Here is an 18951-nt window from a genome sequence, read left to right on the forward strand (position 1 = left end):
TTCCTTTTTTTTTTTTTATCAAATTTTTATTTTATGTATTCTACTTAGTGGCAGTCAAATAAGAGAAATTAGAGTGATAGATCACCCATTACATAACCATAAAATTTAATTTATATTTGAACAAAAATCAATGGTATTGAAAAATGTTGAGCTGTGTCACTATTTTTTCCGATGGGTGATAAGATTTCATTTTATTTTATTTGTAAATGGATTTTCTTCCACGATAAGGAATTGTATAATCATTTGAAAATGTATTCAAAGAAATACCATGCGAATCCGAATAATTATTGCGAATAAGAATTTGGCCTTGAAGAAAAAGATACTCATAGATATGTTTTAATACAAATATGAACATCAAATTAATATCGATGACATTTTATACTGATAAAATTGTTTTTATAAGAATTAGAGGAATTATTTATCTTTAAGTTACGAGTTGAAGTGTAACATGTATGAGATACGATGTATTATATTGATATTCGAAGTAGTTTACTTTATTTTATTGCTTCTTCGAATAATATTTTATATTTGTTATGGAAACAAAAATTTCGATTTTATTATTTTCATCGTGTTAAAAAAATAAAATGTTTTCATACGTGTACCTTTTAAAACCACGAAATTCTAATTAACATTTAGTTTAATTACGATTTGAATTACATACATAGATGTAGTATTGTAATATTTTAAAAACGCTACATTTCATTTTCCTTCTATCTAAAAGTATTTATTTAAAACTATATACATATCATAAACTACATGATTTTCTATACTTAAGAGGCGGCAAAATTTAACAATTAAGGAATCAAGTCATCCAAATTCCACACTTTTGTTAATGTAGCTTATAATAACTCACGTTAACCTTACATTTTAGTTATAAACTGTACCAAATATATCTAATTAAAGCTACTTTAAAAAAAAAAATCTTGTTTTATCATTCTTATTTCATTATAGATACATTATAAACTCAAAAGAACTTTATTAACTCAAATCTTCCTTTCATTACCATATGGTGTGCAGCACACAGATCGGATTTGGCTTTCAAATCGAGTAGTAATTGTGTTGGAGAGTTGAAATATATTTTTTCAGAGTTAGTTGGTTTAAGCTCATTTCTACACTCTTCCAGCTTAAGAACCAAGCATCTCCAACAGGCGGCCGAAAAAAATAAATGCACTCTTTCGCGGTTGCCTCGTTTATTTGAAGTGCGGTGGTCCGAATTTTTGTTTGATTTAATCAATTCAGTTTTGGTTTCTTGGAATGCTTTAGTATTGTTCTTAAAAGATTGTCCTGACAAAGGGCAAGATGATACAGACTTTTTTTAATCAATTATAACAATCTACAAATCCTGGCATTTATTGCAGACGTATTGATGGTTTTCAGCAGATATCAGAAAAAACTGCAGTCTGATACAAATACAATTTTAGACATGGACAAAGAGACAGTAAACGTTCTATCCAGGCTTAAAATATTAAAAACGGAAGCGTTACTTGGTGGATGGGTGACAACCTTAAAAGAACAGTTAGAAATTCATAGTGAAAATGAGGTTTTACTAAAAGGAGAAGTCTTAACAAGAAATCGAAAACATCGTTTAAAGGAACATCACAAGTTTGTTTCTCAGAATCGAGACTACACCGCAATCTGCAATGAAATTGTGGATTTTCTTGTAAATTTTTTGCAGGAAAGATTCGATATTGATGCGGATAATGTTAAAATTTTGAAACCATTCACTGAGCTAGAGCCATCCGTTGATATGAAAGCAGTTCATAAATTGATAGGAAACGACTTAGATCTTGCTGAACTTTCAATGGAATATTCGGAGCTTCTCACTCATAAAAATATTGAGCATTGCTATATTACTGCTAGTGTTACCTGGAGCTACTATTTTACAAAGATAAAAACTCAAATGCGTATCGAACGCGGACCCTGTACGCAGTGCATTGTCCGCTTCTCCCGGGCGATCCCGACAGTGGTCGCACGTCGGCGCGGTTGCCTTACGAATACCGTGACGGTATTAATTGAAGCAACCGTGACCGAACATCATCTGGGTCAGACTATATGTCATTTCCCCGTAAGTTCGGCCAATCCACCTGTCGAGCCGGCTGGATTCGATGAGGGACCTCGTCCACGTTCCCACGGTTTCCTCGCGGAGAAGCCAGGACCCTGGTCGCCACTCCGGAAACGGTGCGGTAAGCGCACACAGTCCAAAGGGCGACCCTCCTCTGGACCCGGTTAATGGCCTCCACGTTCTTGGGCGAGCACTCTAGTGTACCCGCCCACACCGGGGACACGTACATGAGGACCGAGTGAACGACGCTGACCAGCAGTCGACGTTGCAGTTCTCTAAGTTCCCCGATGTTCGGCATAAGTCCCACCAGCCGGTCCATGACCCTCTGGGCCACACGTTCTATGTGCGGCCCGAATATAAACCTGTTGTCGATAAGCAGACCCAGGTAGCTCATGGTCCGTTTCAGCGGGATGTCTGTCCCTAGTACGGTGAGCCTTGGTGGGACGTACCTGTACTTTCGCGTGAACAAAACCGAAACGGCTTTGTCCAGCGCGAGGCACANGACCCAGGTAGCTCATGGTCCGTTTCAGCGGGATGTCTGTCCCTAGTACGGTGAGCCTTGGTGGGACGTACCTGTACTTTCGCGTGAACAAAACCGAAACGGCTTTGTCCAGCGCGAGGCACAGGCCGGTACCCTCCTGCTGGATCCAGGCAGTGACGGCGCTCAGCGCACCGTTTGCTCGGATACCAACCTCTTCCGCCACCACAAGGATGTCGTCAGCGTAGCAAATGACCTGTGTTTCCCGCGGTAGTGGAACACCGCGTTGTGAGCGATGTTCCATAGCAAGGGTCCAAGAACCGAACCGTGCGGGACTCCACCCGTTACGGTTTTGGTTCTAAGCCCTGTGGCACTCGATGACCCGGTCATTAAAATACTACCGGATCATCCGGCGGAGATACCCGGAACGCTTCCAGCGCTCCGAGGATGTGTGACCATCGCACGGAGTTGAAAGCGATCCGGATGTCCAGGCTCACTACAACGCAGACGCCCGGTCCGTTCTCGGCCCTCACGGCCAACTGACGGAAGACGGAGGCCGCGTCATCCTGAGCGGTGTTCTATGCAGGTGGCCAACAGCCGCTCTAGGATGTTCCCTACGTCGTCCAGCATGTAAAGCGCCCGGTACGACGAGGGGACTCTTTCAGGCTTGTCACCTTTCCGCAAGAACACCAACCTCACCCTCTTCAATCTGAGCGGGATTTCACCCTCTCGGAGACACCCTTTAAAATCGATGTCCATTCACTGCTGTGCGAGGTCGTGGACGAGACCTCATACCCGGTTCGGTATGCTGTCCGGACCGGGTGCGGTGTTCCTCTCCCGGACTCTCACTACGGCAGCGGATATCTCCTCCCGGGTGAAATCCTCGATGGTCGCGTCGTCTCCGATAGACGGCCAATCTCACAGGGGTGGTAGAGGCGGGTGCGTCGGGAACATCGCGTGAACCGTCTGTTCCAGAGTTCCCGCCTCCAGTTGCCAAGGAGTCGGCGGACCGCGCAGCTTACGCATCACGACCTTGTAGGTGTTAAGTTAGGAATACAGGTAATACAATACCATAATACTATACCATACCAGAGATGATTACTGATGAACTGGTTTATTATTACATGTACACATACAGATATAAGAACATACACAGATAACGTATACATATACATATATCTCATACATTACATTTTCCCCTTTTTAACTTTAAACCCCCATATTAATTACAATGTAGCAGTAGCAATTATAAATAATTAATTACAATGTAAACAAGATTTACAATTAATACTAGTATAATATTATACAAATTCATCAAATCCATATCGATTTGTTTTTTTAACAACTCTATTTGAATTTTTTACTATACTCTTATCTTCATTTACAAATCTAGGTACTTTAATATCTTTAACATCTCTGTAAGTTTTTTCTTTTAATTGATTAACATGTGCAGTTCTAATTTTATTATTTAATTTATTACATATAAGTATTTACTTTTTCTTTTAACAATTATTGCTGTTAACCATTTTAATGAACTTTTAATATTACCCTTATTTTGTTCCATTTTCTACAATTTTAACTTCTACAGTTTTTTTTATATTTTTTATTTAATTTATTTACAAAAGTCCCTACTTTATATGAAACAATTACATCAAATGGTGATTATTTTGTTACCGTTGACAGTGTGCTATTGTAAGCATTAATAAATCTTAATATATTCTCTTTAATAGATAATCTATCATATTTACAATCTAAAAAATATTTATTTAGATACTTTTTTACTGTTTGTACAGAACGCTCAGCTTAACCATTAGATTGACTGTGATAAGGAGGTGTTTTAGTCACTTTAATATTACTTTCTTTACCATATGTATTAAATTTCCAAGAATTAGATGGAAGACCATTGTCAGCCACTAATTCTGTTGGTAGACCAAAATAAGCAAAAATCTCTTGAAGAGTATAAATAACTCTTTCAACATTAGTTTTATTCATTAATTTAACATCAATAAATTTACTATAAGAATCAACAAAAAGTAAAAATATATCCTTATAAAAATAAAAGAAATCAATATGTACTCTCTCAAAAGGACTATTGGTTTCAAGCCACTTTGATTCCACTTTCTCTTTAGGTACACTCTGTGTTTGACAACAAATCTCACAACCTTTTACAAAATGTTCAACATTTTTAGCCATTCCTCTCCACCAAACTATTCCTCTACCTTCCATTTTCATTCTAACTATACCATGATGATCCTTATGTAATAATTTCAGTATCTCTTCTCTTATACTTTCAGGTATTATTATACTATCTCCAAAAAATAAACAATTATCTTGAGTTCCCAAGTTATCTCTTAACTTAAAATAATACTCTAAATCCTCTTCTATATTATTTGGCCAACCTTCTTGCGCATATTTTATTACTTTTTCTAATATTTTATCTGTTTTATAACCATCTGGTATTTCCTTAGTACTCAAATTAAAATCATTAGTAATGCAAAATCTATTTATTGAGCTTTCTTCAACTTCTATTGCTATATTCAATGGTAATCTAGACAATGCATCTACATGTGTCATTTGTTTTGCAAGTCTATATTGAATAGTATAACTATACATAAATAATAAAACTGCCCATTGCTGTAATCTTGAAGCTGCTGCCACTGCTGTACTCTTATTTGGATTGAAAATTTCTTTTAGCACTTGCGAATCTGAACATAACATAAAAAGATTACCATAAATATATTTATGAAATTTCTTTACCGCATAAACAATTGCTAATGCTTCTCTATGCAATTGAGAATAATTCTTCTCCGCTGGTGATAACGAGCTTGATGCAAAGCATATTGGTTTTTCCTCTTTACCAAACATCTGGCCAAATATCGCTGTTTACACAGTAAATACCTTAGTAAACAATATGTTAATTCATAACAATAAATGGAAATAATAAATATATTATTTCACATATTTTTTAATTTTGCAAGCAGATGATTTGGAGAACATGAAAGACTTATTGCCTCCTTACTTTTTCATAAATTCTCTGACACGGTACTGTGTTACCCTCATCCGTATCAAACGTTATCAACCTAAATGAAAGTGTATTCGTATATGAATCATAAGTGCACGATAGCCTCAGGTAAAGTTTTGCGTTATAACGCCTTAGGTCGTTGGTTTTAATACCGTAGGTTTTCTTTAGGTAAGAAATAAATAGTAAAATATATATATATATAAGTCAAACATCTAGGGCTTGCATCTATTGAGTAGGAGATTCTCGTATTTTATTATTTTTTAATTAAAGTAGAAATGGACAATTTGCGAGAAATGTGAAGAAAATTAATTGTTAATCTATACATTTTCTAAAAAAAATCATTATTTATCAAAAACTGAGGGTAGAATACTCAATAAATCATACTGTATTTACATTTTTCGACGCCTTTTAAATATTATTGTTAATAAATTAATATATTAACTTTACTTATTTTACTTAAAGAACCTACCTAAACCCAACTAATAAAATTGGTGAACTCATTACTATGGCAAACCCTTATAAGGTATTTTAAAATAAACAAAAAATTAAATAAATAAAATTTGAACACAAAAAAAAACATGATATTTAACTTCGGTAATCATTTGCATAAAGAAGATAGGCCGTCAGGTCAATTTTTTTTTAAATTTATAGTACGTTATTTTTTTTATTTTAGACATATGTTTTATCCTTAAAATTTTTAAAGACACAGTATTTCCGGAACATTTTTAAAACTTAAATTGAAAAAGTTGCTATTTTGAATCTCCCATGTGGGCAGTTAAAGGGTCAGATCATCATAAAATGTATATCAAGTGATAGAATTAGTTGACTAAGAAAAAAAATTTTAATTTAAAGTAAGCAACCGAAATATTATAAAAAAACAAAAACAAAAATAATTCACCTTTTTCAATTTACTTTTGTTTTTATTATTTTTTTCACTCTCACTCATTGATGAATCATCATCTGATTCAATAAATTCTTATAAAATAAATGATCCACTCTTGTCAGGAGTTGTAACTTTTTTTTATGAAGATTGTTTAGCTTGACGTTGGGTTATATCTGTTGAAAGAAAGAACTCCCTTCCTAATACTTTCGTCAAGTTGAACAACCATTTATCATAACTAAGCCTACATGTTCTCTTTACTTACGCGTTATATGAGTGCTTCATAAATATTAATCACAAAAATAATTCAAACAATTGACAATTATCAAAAGTTCTTTTCCTTATGGTCTTGTTTTCGATAACCTTATCGACAATGTTAAGTGGCAAAGTCGACCTATTACTGAATTTTAACACCTTTACTCACACAGTGGAGGGAGTAAATGTACGTAGGAATTAATTTATTAACTAAGCGCATGGCCACAGAGATCGCTAAATTCTGAAAGCGCCTCAACCGTTTTGAATATAGTAAACTGAAACAACGTGTTAGTTTCCTTTGACACTTTCAATGCTAATGATCAATTTAAAAACATTTGAATTATTTTTTTTGTTTTTAATGAATTATCGATCTAATTCAACTTTTCTTTTTCAAGTGACCTGTACATGAAACTAACGCTTTTTACTTACATTGTAGATTAATTTTTATCTCAGTAATTAAAAAGCCAAAAAATGTTGGAGTCGTGCACCCGTAAGTATCTAATACATTTAATTTGAAATTTTTATTAAGTTTATCAATTATTTATTTTTATCAAATTTAAAACGTACATAGTAGTTATTAAGCAAAATTGATTTCATTTTGAGTGTTAGTATCATTTTATAACTTACAAATTAGAATAATTGTATAAATGTCAGAATATTATGACATTTGTTTAAAAATTATATAATAGTAAAGACAAAAATTTTATATATTTTAAAAGCCTTGAAATTATTTTATTATTTGTTTTGAACATTATCAAGGTTTACATTTAGTTTACACATGTGTGAGGGCTTTAACCCCCATAAATGAATTAAATATAATTGTATAAATTGTATAAATTATACAATTTTAAATTAAATACAAGATAAATTATTTATTGTTAACTACTAAATTTCTCCAAAAATAATAAGAATTTTTTTTTATTGGTTTTTATGGAGTAGTATTTATTTCTCGAATTATACGTGGTTAACCCTTATAAGTTGAGAGCGAATTTATATACATTTATAAATTTTATTTATCTATTTAAGAATCCAAGTTTGTGCAAATTTGTTATTAGAATATATAGTAGCGTTGAAATATTTTTCATTTTATGGAAGAATAAACCCCCCTAATACCTAACATAATAATCTCAGTTAGAATAAATTACTAAATTTTCATGCCTATTGACACAAATTTGTACTGGCTGATGATGTATTTGGAATAACTCAACAACATTTATAAATGAATTTTTATTAAATTATTTATACATATATATATTTTTTTATTTCAAATATGCATTATGTGTAATTTTGAAACTGAAAAAACATGATTTTCTAAAAAAATTGACCCGCTTTGTTGTTTTATTGAGCCCTATAAATACGATTTAATGAAACATACAAGATTTACGTTTTTTATTCTATACAATTCATATTGTATAAAAATATTTGATCGGAGAGTGTCTTAAAAAGGGGCACAAATTATATTTCTCGCGAACCAGAATATTTATCTCCAAAAAAATATAGTAAGCAAAGAACATTCTATATATCCTCAAAATTTGTTGCACGTATATTAATTTTATTATTATTTATTGTATATTAATGTGTTAATAATTTCTAAAATACTGATTCAAAAGGTACTATCGACTAGCAAATTCTTTAGTTGTATAAATATTTCTGATAAAAGTAATTTCCATTGTCTTCGATTAGTCTACTTGACTTAATTTTCTATAATAATTATATTACATTAATCGTTTTAGGGGTATTAATGTTTATTAGTTTAATAATAAAATCATATTAAAATTTAAATTAGCCTAAATTGTAATAAAGAAAATTATTATTTATGCTATTAAACCAAAATCTCAAGTAAGTGAAGAAATGATATTATAAACATAGATAAGTTGTAAATAACAAAATGTAATTAACGAATCGCGTTAAAAATTGTTATAGATTACCCATTAAGTATGCATTTATAATAGATTTATTTAATAAAAGTATTGTATGTAAATGTAACAGCGGTGTAGCTATTTATTTATTTATTTATAATGTGCTTATATGTAATTTAGCTTTCTTAAAATTCAATAAAATATTAACAATTACTAGTACTGTTAACTGTTAATAAAAAAGTCGAAGTTTAAATGATAAAAACACCTGTTATAACTTTAAAACATAATCATATGATAGTTATAATATATTAACATACGTAACAAATGGTAACCGTACGAATATTTCTTGGTAATATTATACTAATGATTACATGAACAATAAAACAACATAATTCCTATTGCTTTAAGTGATTTTTTGTTTTTAAGTGAATTTATGTAGTTAAAGTTTTTATATAATTAGATTGTAGAACTACTAAATTGTAATGATTGAAAGTAAGTTTTATAAAACACATGCTTTTTTACCAAACTTGTAATAAGTTAAATTGTAAAAGTATAACACTAAGTTATTTGCATTTTTTATTATAAGTTTTCATGGTTAAATATACTAACGAATTTTGATATACATCACCCATTAGCAAGAATTGAGGTTATCTTAAAAAAAAATTAATTTTACATAGAGACAAAATAAAATAAAAAATTTTTAATGTTTAATTACAAATTAATTTTTTAATAGAATTTTTAGCAAAATTAATAGAACTTTTCTGATTTAAAATTTGATTTATATTTGAACAAAAATCAATGGTATTGAAAAATGTTGAGCTGTGTCACTATTTTTTCCGATGGGTGATAAGATTTCATTTTATTTTATTTGTAAATGGATTTTCTTCCACGATAAGGAATTGTATAATCATTTGAAAATGTATTCAAAGAAATACCATGCGAATCCGAATAATTATTGCGAATAAGAATTTGGCCTTGAAGAAAAAGATACTCATAGATATGTTTTAATACAAATATGAACATCAAATTAATATCGATGACATTTTATACTGATAAAATTGTTTTTATAAGAATTAGAGGAATTATTTATCTTTAAGTTACGAGTTGAAGTGTAACATGTATGAGATACGATGTATTATATTGATATTCGAAGTAGTTTACTTTATTTTATTGCTTCTTCGAATAATATTTTATATTTGTTATGGAAACAAAAATTTCGATTTTATTATTTTCTTCGTGTTAAAAATATAAAATGTTTTCATACGTGTACCTTTTAAAACCACGAAATTCTAATTAACATTTAGTTAAATTACGATTTGAATTACATACATAGATGTAGTATTGTAATATTTTAAAAACGCTACATTTCATTTTCCTTCTATCTAAAAGTATTTATTTAAAACTATATACATATCATAAACTACATGATTTTCTATACTTAAGAGGCGGCAAAATTTAACAATTAAGGAATCAAGTCATCCAAATTCCACACTTTTGTTAATGTAGCTTATAATAACTCACGTTAACCTTACATTTTAGTTATAAACTGTACCAAATATATCTAATTAAAGCTACTTTAAAAAAAAAAATCTTGTTTTATCATTCTTATTTCATTATAGATACATTATAAACTCAAAAGAACTATTGAAATTATTTAAATTGCATTGAAATAAATTTTTAAGAAACCACAGCTGTTAATTATATAAATATTTTCAGTCTAAAACAGCTTTATAATTTTCAAACTTAACAAATAAATCAATAATAATAAAATACGCAAAATATCTATCAACACTACAAAACATAAAATAATAATACTTTTCAATATATGACGTATTTAAATTGACGCATTACTATTTTGTGTTTTTATCTTAATTTCTGATGTTTTTTATATGATAATAACTAGCAAAAAATTGTTTTATAATTTTATTAATAAATATTTTTACAATATCTAACTAAATTTTCCTATGAAATTCGATATTTAATTTCATTGATAATTATTAGAATAGATAAACATTCCGTTTACCACTACCTAAAACAATAAGTTTAAGTATTAGATTTTAGAAGTATGTAATTAATTGTAATATATTTATTATTATTATTTAATAAACGTATAGAAAAAATTCTTAAGATCAATTGAATTTGAAATTAAAAAAAGAAATTGTGTTGCCTTTAGATCCGAGAAAAAATGTAATTGATTTCTTATTAAATCGAATAAACAATAAAAAAAATGTATTTTCCCTATCGACAAACCATACTAGGTCATCTTTAAAAGTGGTTTTTGAAATTCTGTTAGCAAGTGTTACCTGGAACTACTATTTTACAAGGATAAAAACTCAAATGCGTATTAATAAATATTGTTGTTAGGATAATATGATTTGTGCTAGTTTTCGTTGATTGTAACATGGAAATTCTAATTCTTTTGCAATAGCATCTTCTTCCGGGTGTCTTTGATTTTATTAACACGCGTTTAACTTCAACTGTATATTAATTGTACAACTGATATAAAATAATTCTTTGTTTTATAATTAGCAATCAATTTATTACCAACCAATTCTTCAATGTGATATGTTATTTTTTCAGGTGGAAAAATACGGGGTGTGCGGTACCTTCAAAGTTTATTATTGTTTTTATGTTTGTTTGCCGCGTATTTATTACGTGTGAGCATATCTGTAGCAATTGTTGCCATGACCCCAGTGAAAAATTCAACAGATTTCATTGTAGAAGTTCATAATCATATTCCCGTGAGTAAAACAATTGAAGAGTTTAACAAAATTACGCAATTGTTTATTTTGGTTTGAATGCATATATTTAATAATTGTAAAACTTTTTATAATAAAATTGACTGTTGTCATAATTAATAATAGGGTCGTCGTTATAAGTGTACGAAGTTCGCTCCTTAAAAGGTCCCTCAAACTCAGCTGATGACCAAAAAAAAATTTTTCTTAACAAAAAAAGTATATTAAAAATCCCGCAAAATTGTTTTGCACAAGACTCTGCAATTTTTGGAACCAGTCCTACCTAATAGATAATATTACAAACAACCTTATAAATTATTGTAGTATAATTGCTAAGTGAATTTAATCATGAAAAAAATTAATTTGTTACATTTTACGTATTTTTTATATTTGTTTAAAATAAATTAAACAAGCAGTTATTTAACAATTGGTTAGTTTCGATGTGTAGTCGAGAAGTCATCGGTTTACATCAAATAGCTTTAAAATAATTCACGGCAGATTAAACCCAATGGTTTTACTCTGACGTATATTTTTTTAATTTTATTTATTTATTTTTGTATGACACTAAACACAATTACTCTTTCTTCTACTTCGCCATTTTACATAACGATACAATAAATATTATAAAACCATTTTATTTGAAATTATCAGGAACATAATTTTGAATTCGCCTCAATCCCCGTAATACAGGAAAATATTTAAAAAATTTAGAGTTGTTATAAAACAGTCAATGTTGATATTTTTAGTTTTAACTTTATATTGAAATAGCTTTTTTAAAACTGGAAACTATTGTAAACATTTTATTGATAATACTCCAAAAATTTACCTTGCTGACGACATCCTTTTTTTTAAATCTATTAATCAAGGTGCGAACTCTGGGACCTTAAAAATCATGTCATCATTTATTTATTTTCAATTTTTGATAATGTTCCGAAAAACTTTACTTTTAATTTGACATTAAATTACAGCTATACGATTTATTTTAAGATAAAAAAAGAAAAACTATCGAAATCTCGTTTTTTATGATTTAATTCCAAATGAATGCCAAAACTTATACAATTTTCGGTAAAAATGACCTATTTTGAAGTGTTTTGTATAACAACGGAACATCTACATTATTCGAAATTAAATCAAATTTAAAGTTTTTTTGAATACTATACGATTAAAAAAAAAAAAATGTCAACTTATTCTCTATAAGTTATCGGTTTCTTAGATCGAAAATTAAAACTTTGAGATGAATTTCGGTATTAGACTTGAAAACGGTTTAAAAAATGAAAAAAAAAATCTTATTTGAAATTAACAATTAACAGTTTTTTTTTTAAATAATTTTTAAGCTTATTCTAAACTACAGATTAAAAAATAAAACATAATCTTGTGGTAATTTTTTATTAATTTGTTTTGATTGTTATAATTAATATATTTATTACATGATAATAAGCTTTCTTTGCTGGGTTGTAATTCTAAGGCTAATTAATTTAAGTCTGTTAGTTAATTCTGTATACACGCTAACATACCAACAACCCTTTGGAAATCGTATATTTTTATAGGCTATCGGAAAAGTGATTGAATTTAGAGTTTATTAATGATTTATTTATTTTAATTTTTGTTTTTTATTTAAATACTTTATTTACTTATAATTTTTATTAAAACATATAATATTTTGTTTTATGGAAATTTATTCAGGTATTTCAATGGTCACAGCATACGAAAAGTTTAATTTTGAGTGCCTTTTTTTGGGGATATTTAATTATGAATTTACCTGCCGCTATGATAGGTCGTCGTTACAACAATCAAATATTATTGGCAATTAGTATGACACTTACAGTTGCTCTCAGCTTAGTCACTCCAACATTGTTAGTGGCTTTAGATTGGCCAGTTCTAGTTCTAATTCGGTTTTTTCAAGGCATTACACAGGTAATTATTGAATAATATTGGGTCTATTTTTAATTTTAATAAATTCTATATTTGTCGCATACTTAAAATTTCCGCTAGGGACTTAAACAATAAAATAATATGCACCGTCATTAGTTTCTCTACTTCGATAAGAGTCCCTGATTTGTGTTATAATAATATTTTGTTTTTAATTTATACAAGATAGACACCTAAATCGGAATAAGTTGACACAATATTTAATAAATTTATATTTATGGCTGAAAAATATTAAAGACCACAATATATTTATAAGTAAAATTTCATTTAAATTAAAAAAAACTATAAGTATATTCATTAATTTGATAATATTTAAAACATTTATTCATTTTTATTAAATAACTATCAGTTTATCAAAAAAAATATTGTTGATATTTAGGAATTTAATCTTTAGACGATATAACTTAAATTTATTTATATTAAGTTAGGACACCTGTTAAATTAAAAAAAATATATTTATTTAAACCCAACCAAATACAATCCAACCCTCTATATATGAGTACATGTTCTGGACCTCCCCTGAAAAAATATTCTAAATACGACCTTGGCCAATACCATTTTCAAAAAATTCTTGAAATTTATTTTTACCAAACAATTACATTTTTTATGACAAATAACTGTATTTTTATCTCAAAATTTTGAAAATATGTAAAGGTCTTCTTAATAACCTGACGAATAAAGTTAAACTATATTAGTTGTCCTAAGACGTGGTTTTATTAAGTATAAATTACATTAAATTAAAACTAAACAATATTTTTATTTATTTTTTATGTATTAATATTTGTAGGCTTTTACAATGCCTATGATCCATGGTATTAGTGCTAAATGGTCGCCTCCAAATGAACGTGGACGTCTCGTTGGATTTGTGTTGGGAGGTAAAACATGATAGCTGTCAAGTTGACATTTTTCTCCAGCGTGAGGATTCTTGTAAAAAGTAAGACCAACAGCTATTTAATTCAGAGAATATATATAAAAATATATTTGAGTAATATTCATTAAAACTAATGGGCAGAGTTTCTACGGTTTTTAAAAAATATATATATCATTGAGTTACATTTTTTGACGGGTTAAAGTGTATAGATAGTGGTTGTTATGAAAGCATTTTATTACATTATTAGGCTTATAATTCTGAATGACAAGAGCATTAAAAATAAATTAAATTTAAAAAAAGTATCATATTTAAGTTATATTAAATTTTCCATAGGTCAAACTCTGCTTAGTTTAGTACTGACGTAATTTCTAAGATTATAAATAAATAACAAAAGATTAAATACTTAGTAAATATTTAGAGGAATAGCAAATATTTTGTATCATACATTTGTTTGTAATTTAAACATAATTTAGAGTTTTTGTATGCTCTTAATTTGATGACTGAATAACTTAATAAAATACCAATTAAATAGTTTCATTAAATTTAATTAAGTTATTTTTATTTAAATATCTAAAAAATTATTATTTTGCACTACCAAAAGAACAGAATTTGTGAATTTTACATTGCTATTTATGTTTTAGATACTCTAATTGATTATTTATGTTTGTAAATAACACTTATGTTCGTTAATTGTGTCACAGTGATTCATACAATAATACTAAAATTATATTGTGTAAAATATCAAATAATATTCGGATTTTGTACCTAAATTTCGTCATCTTTAGCTAAGGATTTAATTTTGATTATGAGTGTAAAAAAGTTGTTACTTTGTACCCTTTTGTTAGATAATAAAATTTCCTCGGTATAAGAGTATTTAACCTGTTACACAATTCATTCAGTTGCATAAAATTATAAGCAGTTAATTATTTAAAACATTTTAATTTGATCATCATTACTTATAATAAAATAATTACCAGTTTAAGCTTGAGAAACAAAATGTGTAGTATTACTAATAAAAAAATGAAGTGTGCTACGTGCCTAGATTTCTAGTGTTAATCTGTGACCAATGCATATTTTATATTGAATGGAAAAGGAAAATTTATAAATTATTCACTTTCTTTTTTTTTTTTTTTTTTTTTGTTTTGATTTTTTTTTTTTTTTTTTTTTTTTTTTTTTTTTNNNTTTTTTTTTTTTTTTTTGAGTTTCGATTTATCAATCAACACTATGACACTTGAGATAATGAGGAATCCTCCTTTAGGTATAACAATAATTAATAATTTTGTAATAAATGCTCTGGATTATATAACTGTGTCTTACAAGACTAATTTAAATTTAAATTCACTATTTAATTACCGTTATTTCATCTAGGTATTCAGTTTGGTACTGTTATAACTTTGGTGGGCTCAGGATTTTTGGCTGGAAGCCGATGTGGATGGCCTGCTATATACTATGTTAGTGGTGCTATTGGAATGATTTGGGTGATACTTTGGCTATCTTTAGGCTCCGAAAGTCCCGAGACACATCGTTTTATCACTTCTGCAGAAAAGAATTATATACAGGCATCTTTAACTCAAACTATAACTAATCAAAAGGTAAAAACGTTATTAACATAGTTTAAATCTAAATATTAACATAAATTCTGATATTTTTAAGAATTTGATTACTCCCTGGAAAGAAATATTTTCATCAATGCCAGTATGGGCAGTTACAATATCTCACGCAGGTCATAATTGTGGATTTTGGCTTTTGCTAAGCGAAATGCCTACGTTTATTAGCTCAGTTTTAAAATTTGACATAAAATCAGTAAGAGTTGCAAATTTCTGATGACTTACTTGAAAAATTTTTGTACTGGTGTGTTCATCATTTTAGGATGGAATAGTGTCTGCATTACCTTACTTGGCAATGTGGTTATGCCAGTTCCCAGTCACATACATTGCGGATATTTTGAACAAAAAAAATGTAACGTCTCTCACAACATCGAGGAAAATTTGGAACACTGTTGGTAATAATTAAATTTATACATGTTAACTAATAATAAACGCGTTAATAGTGTATTACAAAAAACGTATTTTTTTTAGTTTCACCAATCGTAAATCAATTTTCTATACTTCTGACAATAAATCTCAATTCTTTCTAAATATAACTTCAATAAATATTAATTCACAAAAGCTTAATTTTTATCAGAAAAATAATAGTGTGTCTAGTAGGGGACAATCGGCATACTCGTTGTAGAAATATATACACGTCTTAAAATATAGAGTGAAGAACAGAAAAAAAAATTGTAAATAAAATGTTTTTTACTGTTTTATAAACTTAAACATTAATTAGTGTTATTCATTAATTAATTGTTTTAATTAATAGATATTTAAATATGCGAAACTAGTATGAAAAATTATAAGAAACTAGGTTTTAACAAAGAGTAAAAATATAATAAACATAATAATAAAAAATTATTATTGTATAAAAATACATTTTAGTCTAAGGTAAAAATAAATTTAGCCTCCCCATTTTTGTGTCTATTATAGATAATGGATGATATAGCACATATTGGTGGCTAAAAATATTTAAGAATTTTTAGACGAAATTGAGTTATTTGTATAATTGTTTTAACCATAGAATAATATGAATTGTGTATAAATTAAGAAAATAAAATTTAATTTTTGAGTCACTAGCTTGTATTAAAATAATGCATAAGAGGTAAAAGAAAATATGTTTTAATCTGCACTGTCTAAAAAAGACAAACATTTAACTCTTTTTTGCACTAATCCATTGATAATATTAATTAATTTTTTTATTTTAATTGTAATTATTGTTTTCTATAAATTATACATAATATTATTCGTAAAATTTTTCATATAACCTACAAATTTTAATTTATTAATTCTATTCAGTTTTTTTTCACCTAGTAATGTGTTAAATTTTTTATTTATTTTTACAGGAATGAGTGGAGGTGCTATTGGTCTAATGTTTCTGGCTTACATGGGTGAAAATGCTAATGCTGCAATAACTCTGTACATAATTGTAGTGGCTATAGGATGTTGTACAAATGTGGGTTTCAATATTAATCATTTGGATTTAGCACCCAATTACGCTGGTATTCTCATGGGAATTACAAACGCAGTTGCATCAATTGGTGGAGTATTGGCGCCAATGGTGGTTGGATTAATTGTACATGATCAAGTAAATAAAATTATATAAGAATATATAATCGGTAAGATGGTTAAATGGAGAAAAATTTTAATGAAAATGGAGGAATATAGTTCGATGATGATTTTATTATATAAATTTGGTTTTATGTTATTTACTAAATAAAATAGTAGAAAGAATAAAATTAGTGTTTTATTCAAAATTTTTCAAAAATTGACATTAGCAAAAATTTATTCAATTATTATTTTCAAAAATATATTTTTTTAAAGTTTTGTAAATGACGTTTCCCCAAAAAACGTAATTATAGTTGCATTTGTATTTATATTTAATTTCGTGAGCTACTAATAATAGATATAGGCTAAATAGCAATATTGTGAAACATTTCCCACTCATTTTATAATGAGAAAGAAAAGGTTTTCTTTCTTGACACAATGCAGGTACTATGTACAAACTCTTTTATATCAAAAGTATCCTCAGAAACTTTTTTCAGTAAAAAATTAATTAAAAATATGAATCCTCTCCTAAATATAACAGTGGTAATGGATTTTTTATATTTTAGTCATCAGTTGAGGAATGGAGAATTGTTTTTTCATTGGGCGCAGCTGTACTGTTTTTTTCTAGTATTTTTTACCTACTTTTTGGATCTGCAAAAGTGCAACCCTGGAATGACCCTATAAACCAAGAAGGTAATGTAGCACAATAATTTAATTTAAGCATGAATTTGAACTAACTTATTGTTAATGCTTCTATTAATACACTTAAACAAATATATTACAGAATATAATCTGTTCTAAGTTATTTACATCTTATAAGATGTAATTATAAATGTAAAACTTTAGTATTCAAGGGTAAAATTCAAAAACTGTATATACATATAATTTAAATTGTAAAATTTAAATGTAATTTTTTATTTTTAGCTGATTTCCGCGAATCTTTACAACTGAAAACGGATTACGGAGCTGCTAGTTACGCATCGTCAGGTTTTGGTAAACTAGCGTAAATTTCATTGCCTACAAAAATCGCGTGAAAAAAATTTTTTTTTCACTCATAGTTAAGGTATTATCAAAAGGCGCGATATTTGTAAAACAATGGCAAAAGATTACAAAACGTTCCACAGAACCGTTTCTTCCTAATTGATCCTCTTCTAGCTTGACGAAAATAACGTTAAAATTAATTATTTGTTAATTGTTGTTATAATTACTGTACTTGTATGTTGATTAGTTTTAGTTAAGTATAACTTATTTTTTTACTCGAAAAAACATTTTATTGATTATTGATTAAATTGATTTAATCGATTTGCATTTTACTCTTATTAATTCACCCTTTTAACTTTACCAAATAATCGCATTTTATTCTTGTAGATTTTATGTAAAATTGATGATAGTAAAGAATTTAGAGGTCGTGAACATTTCTCGAACTACTTCTTTAATTAAAATAACATGTATTAAATATTATTTTTAAATAAGGTTTTTGGAAAAAATTCTTTGATTAGCAGAAATGTTTTAAAAGCAAAAGTTATTTTGTCCCTTCAAATTCTTTTTTTTGTGTATTTTACAGTAGCAATGTAATACCACCCGCCCACATTTTTTTAATTAACTGATGAAGATCTCACCTAAATTTGAAAGAAGAGCTCAATAAGAAATTTACACTCGGCTGAAATAAAAATTCTAAAGTAGTCACAAAATTCCCCATCCACGAGAAAAAATTATATTA

General features: G+C 28.2%; 2 protein-coding genes and 1 long non-coding RNA gene across 4 annotated transcripts; 1 reads left to right on the forward strand and 2 right to left on the reverse strand.

Moving 5' to 3' along the window:
- Positions 1-3803: 3803 nt before the first annotated feature.
- Positions 3804-6641, reverse strand: LOC126902928 (uncharacterized protein K02A2.6-like). Its single transcript, XM_050680660.1, has 3 exons — positions 6461-6641; positions 5298-5419; positions 3804-5245 (listed from the first exon to the last, which is right to left on the reverse strand). Exon 3 carries the CDS (start codon positions 5151-5153, stop codon positions 4344-4346), a length of 810 nt encoding a protein of 269 aa, XP_050536617.1. The 5' UTR covers positions 5154-5245; positions 5298-5419; positions 6461-6641; the 3' UTR covers positions 3804-4343.
- A 135-nt stretch (positions 6642-6776) lies between these two features.
- Positions 6777-18533, forward strand: LOC126902927 (sialin-like). Of its 2 annotated transcripts, none has more exons than XM_050680658.1 (10): positions 6777-7187; positions 11137-11297; positions 12975-13205; positions 14008-14095; positions 15460-15683; positions 15745-15894; positions 15961-16093; positions 17030-17271; positions 17798-17924; positions 18156-18533. In XM_050680658.1, the coding sequence occupies exons 1-10, from the start codon at positions 7169-7171 to the stop codon at positions 18236-18238; spliced, it is 1458 nt and encodes a 485-aa protein (XP_050536615.1). In that variant the 5' UTR covers positions 6777-7168; the 3' UTR covers positions 18239-18533. The 2 variants fall into 2 exon arrangements, with proteins under 2 accessions (XP_050536615.1, XP_050536616.1); XM_050680659.1 differs by lacking the exon at positions 6777-7187 and adding an exon at positions 8923-9048.
- Positions 13912-15592, reverse strand: LOC126902929 (uncharacterized). The gene is made up of 2 exons (XR_007703374.1): positions 15445-15592; positions 13912-14167 (listed from the first exon to the last, which is right to left on the reverse strand). It is a non-coding gene; the product is annotated as an uncharacterized LOC126902929 (long non-coding RNA).
- Positions 18534-18951: the final 418 nt, after the last annotated feature.

The sequence above is a fragment of the Daktulosphaira vitifoliae genome, unplaced genomic scaffold, assembly GCF_025091365.1.
Source record: "Daktulosphaira vitifoliae isolate Bord-2020 unplaced genomic scaffold, ASM2509136v1 Scaffold_3, whole genome shotgun sequence".
NCBI classification, from domain to species: Eukaryota; Metazoa; Arthropoda; class Insecta; order Hemiptera; family Phylloxeridae; genus Daktulosphaira; species Daktulosphaira vitifoliae.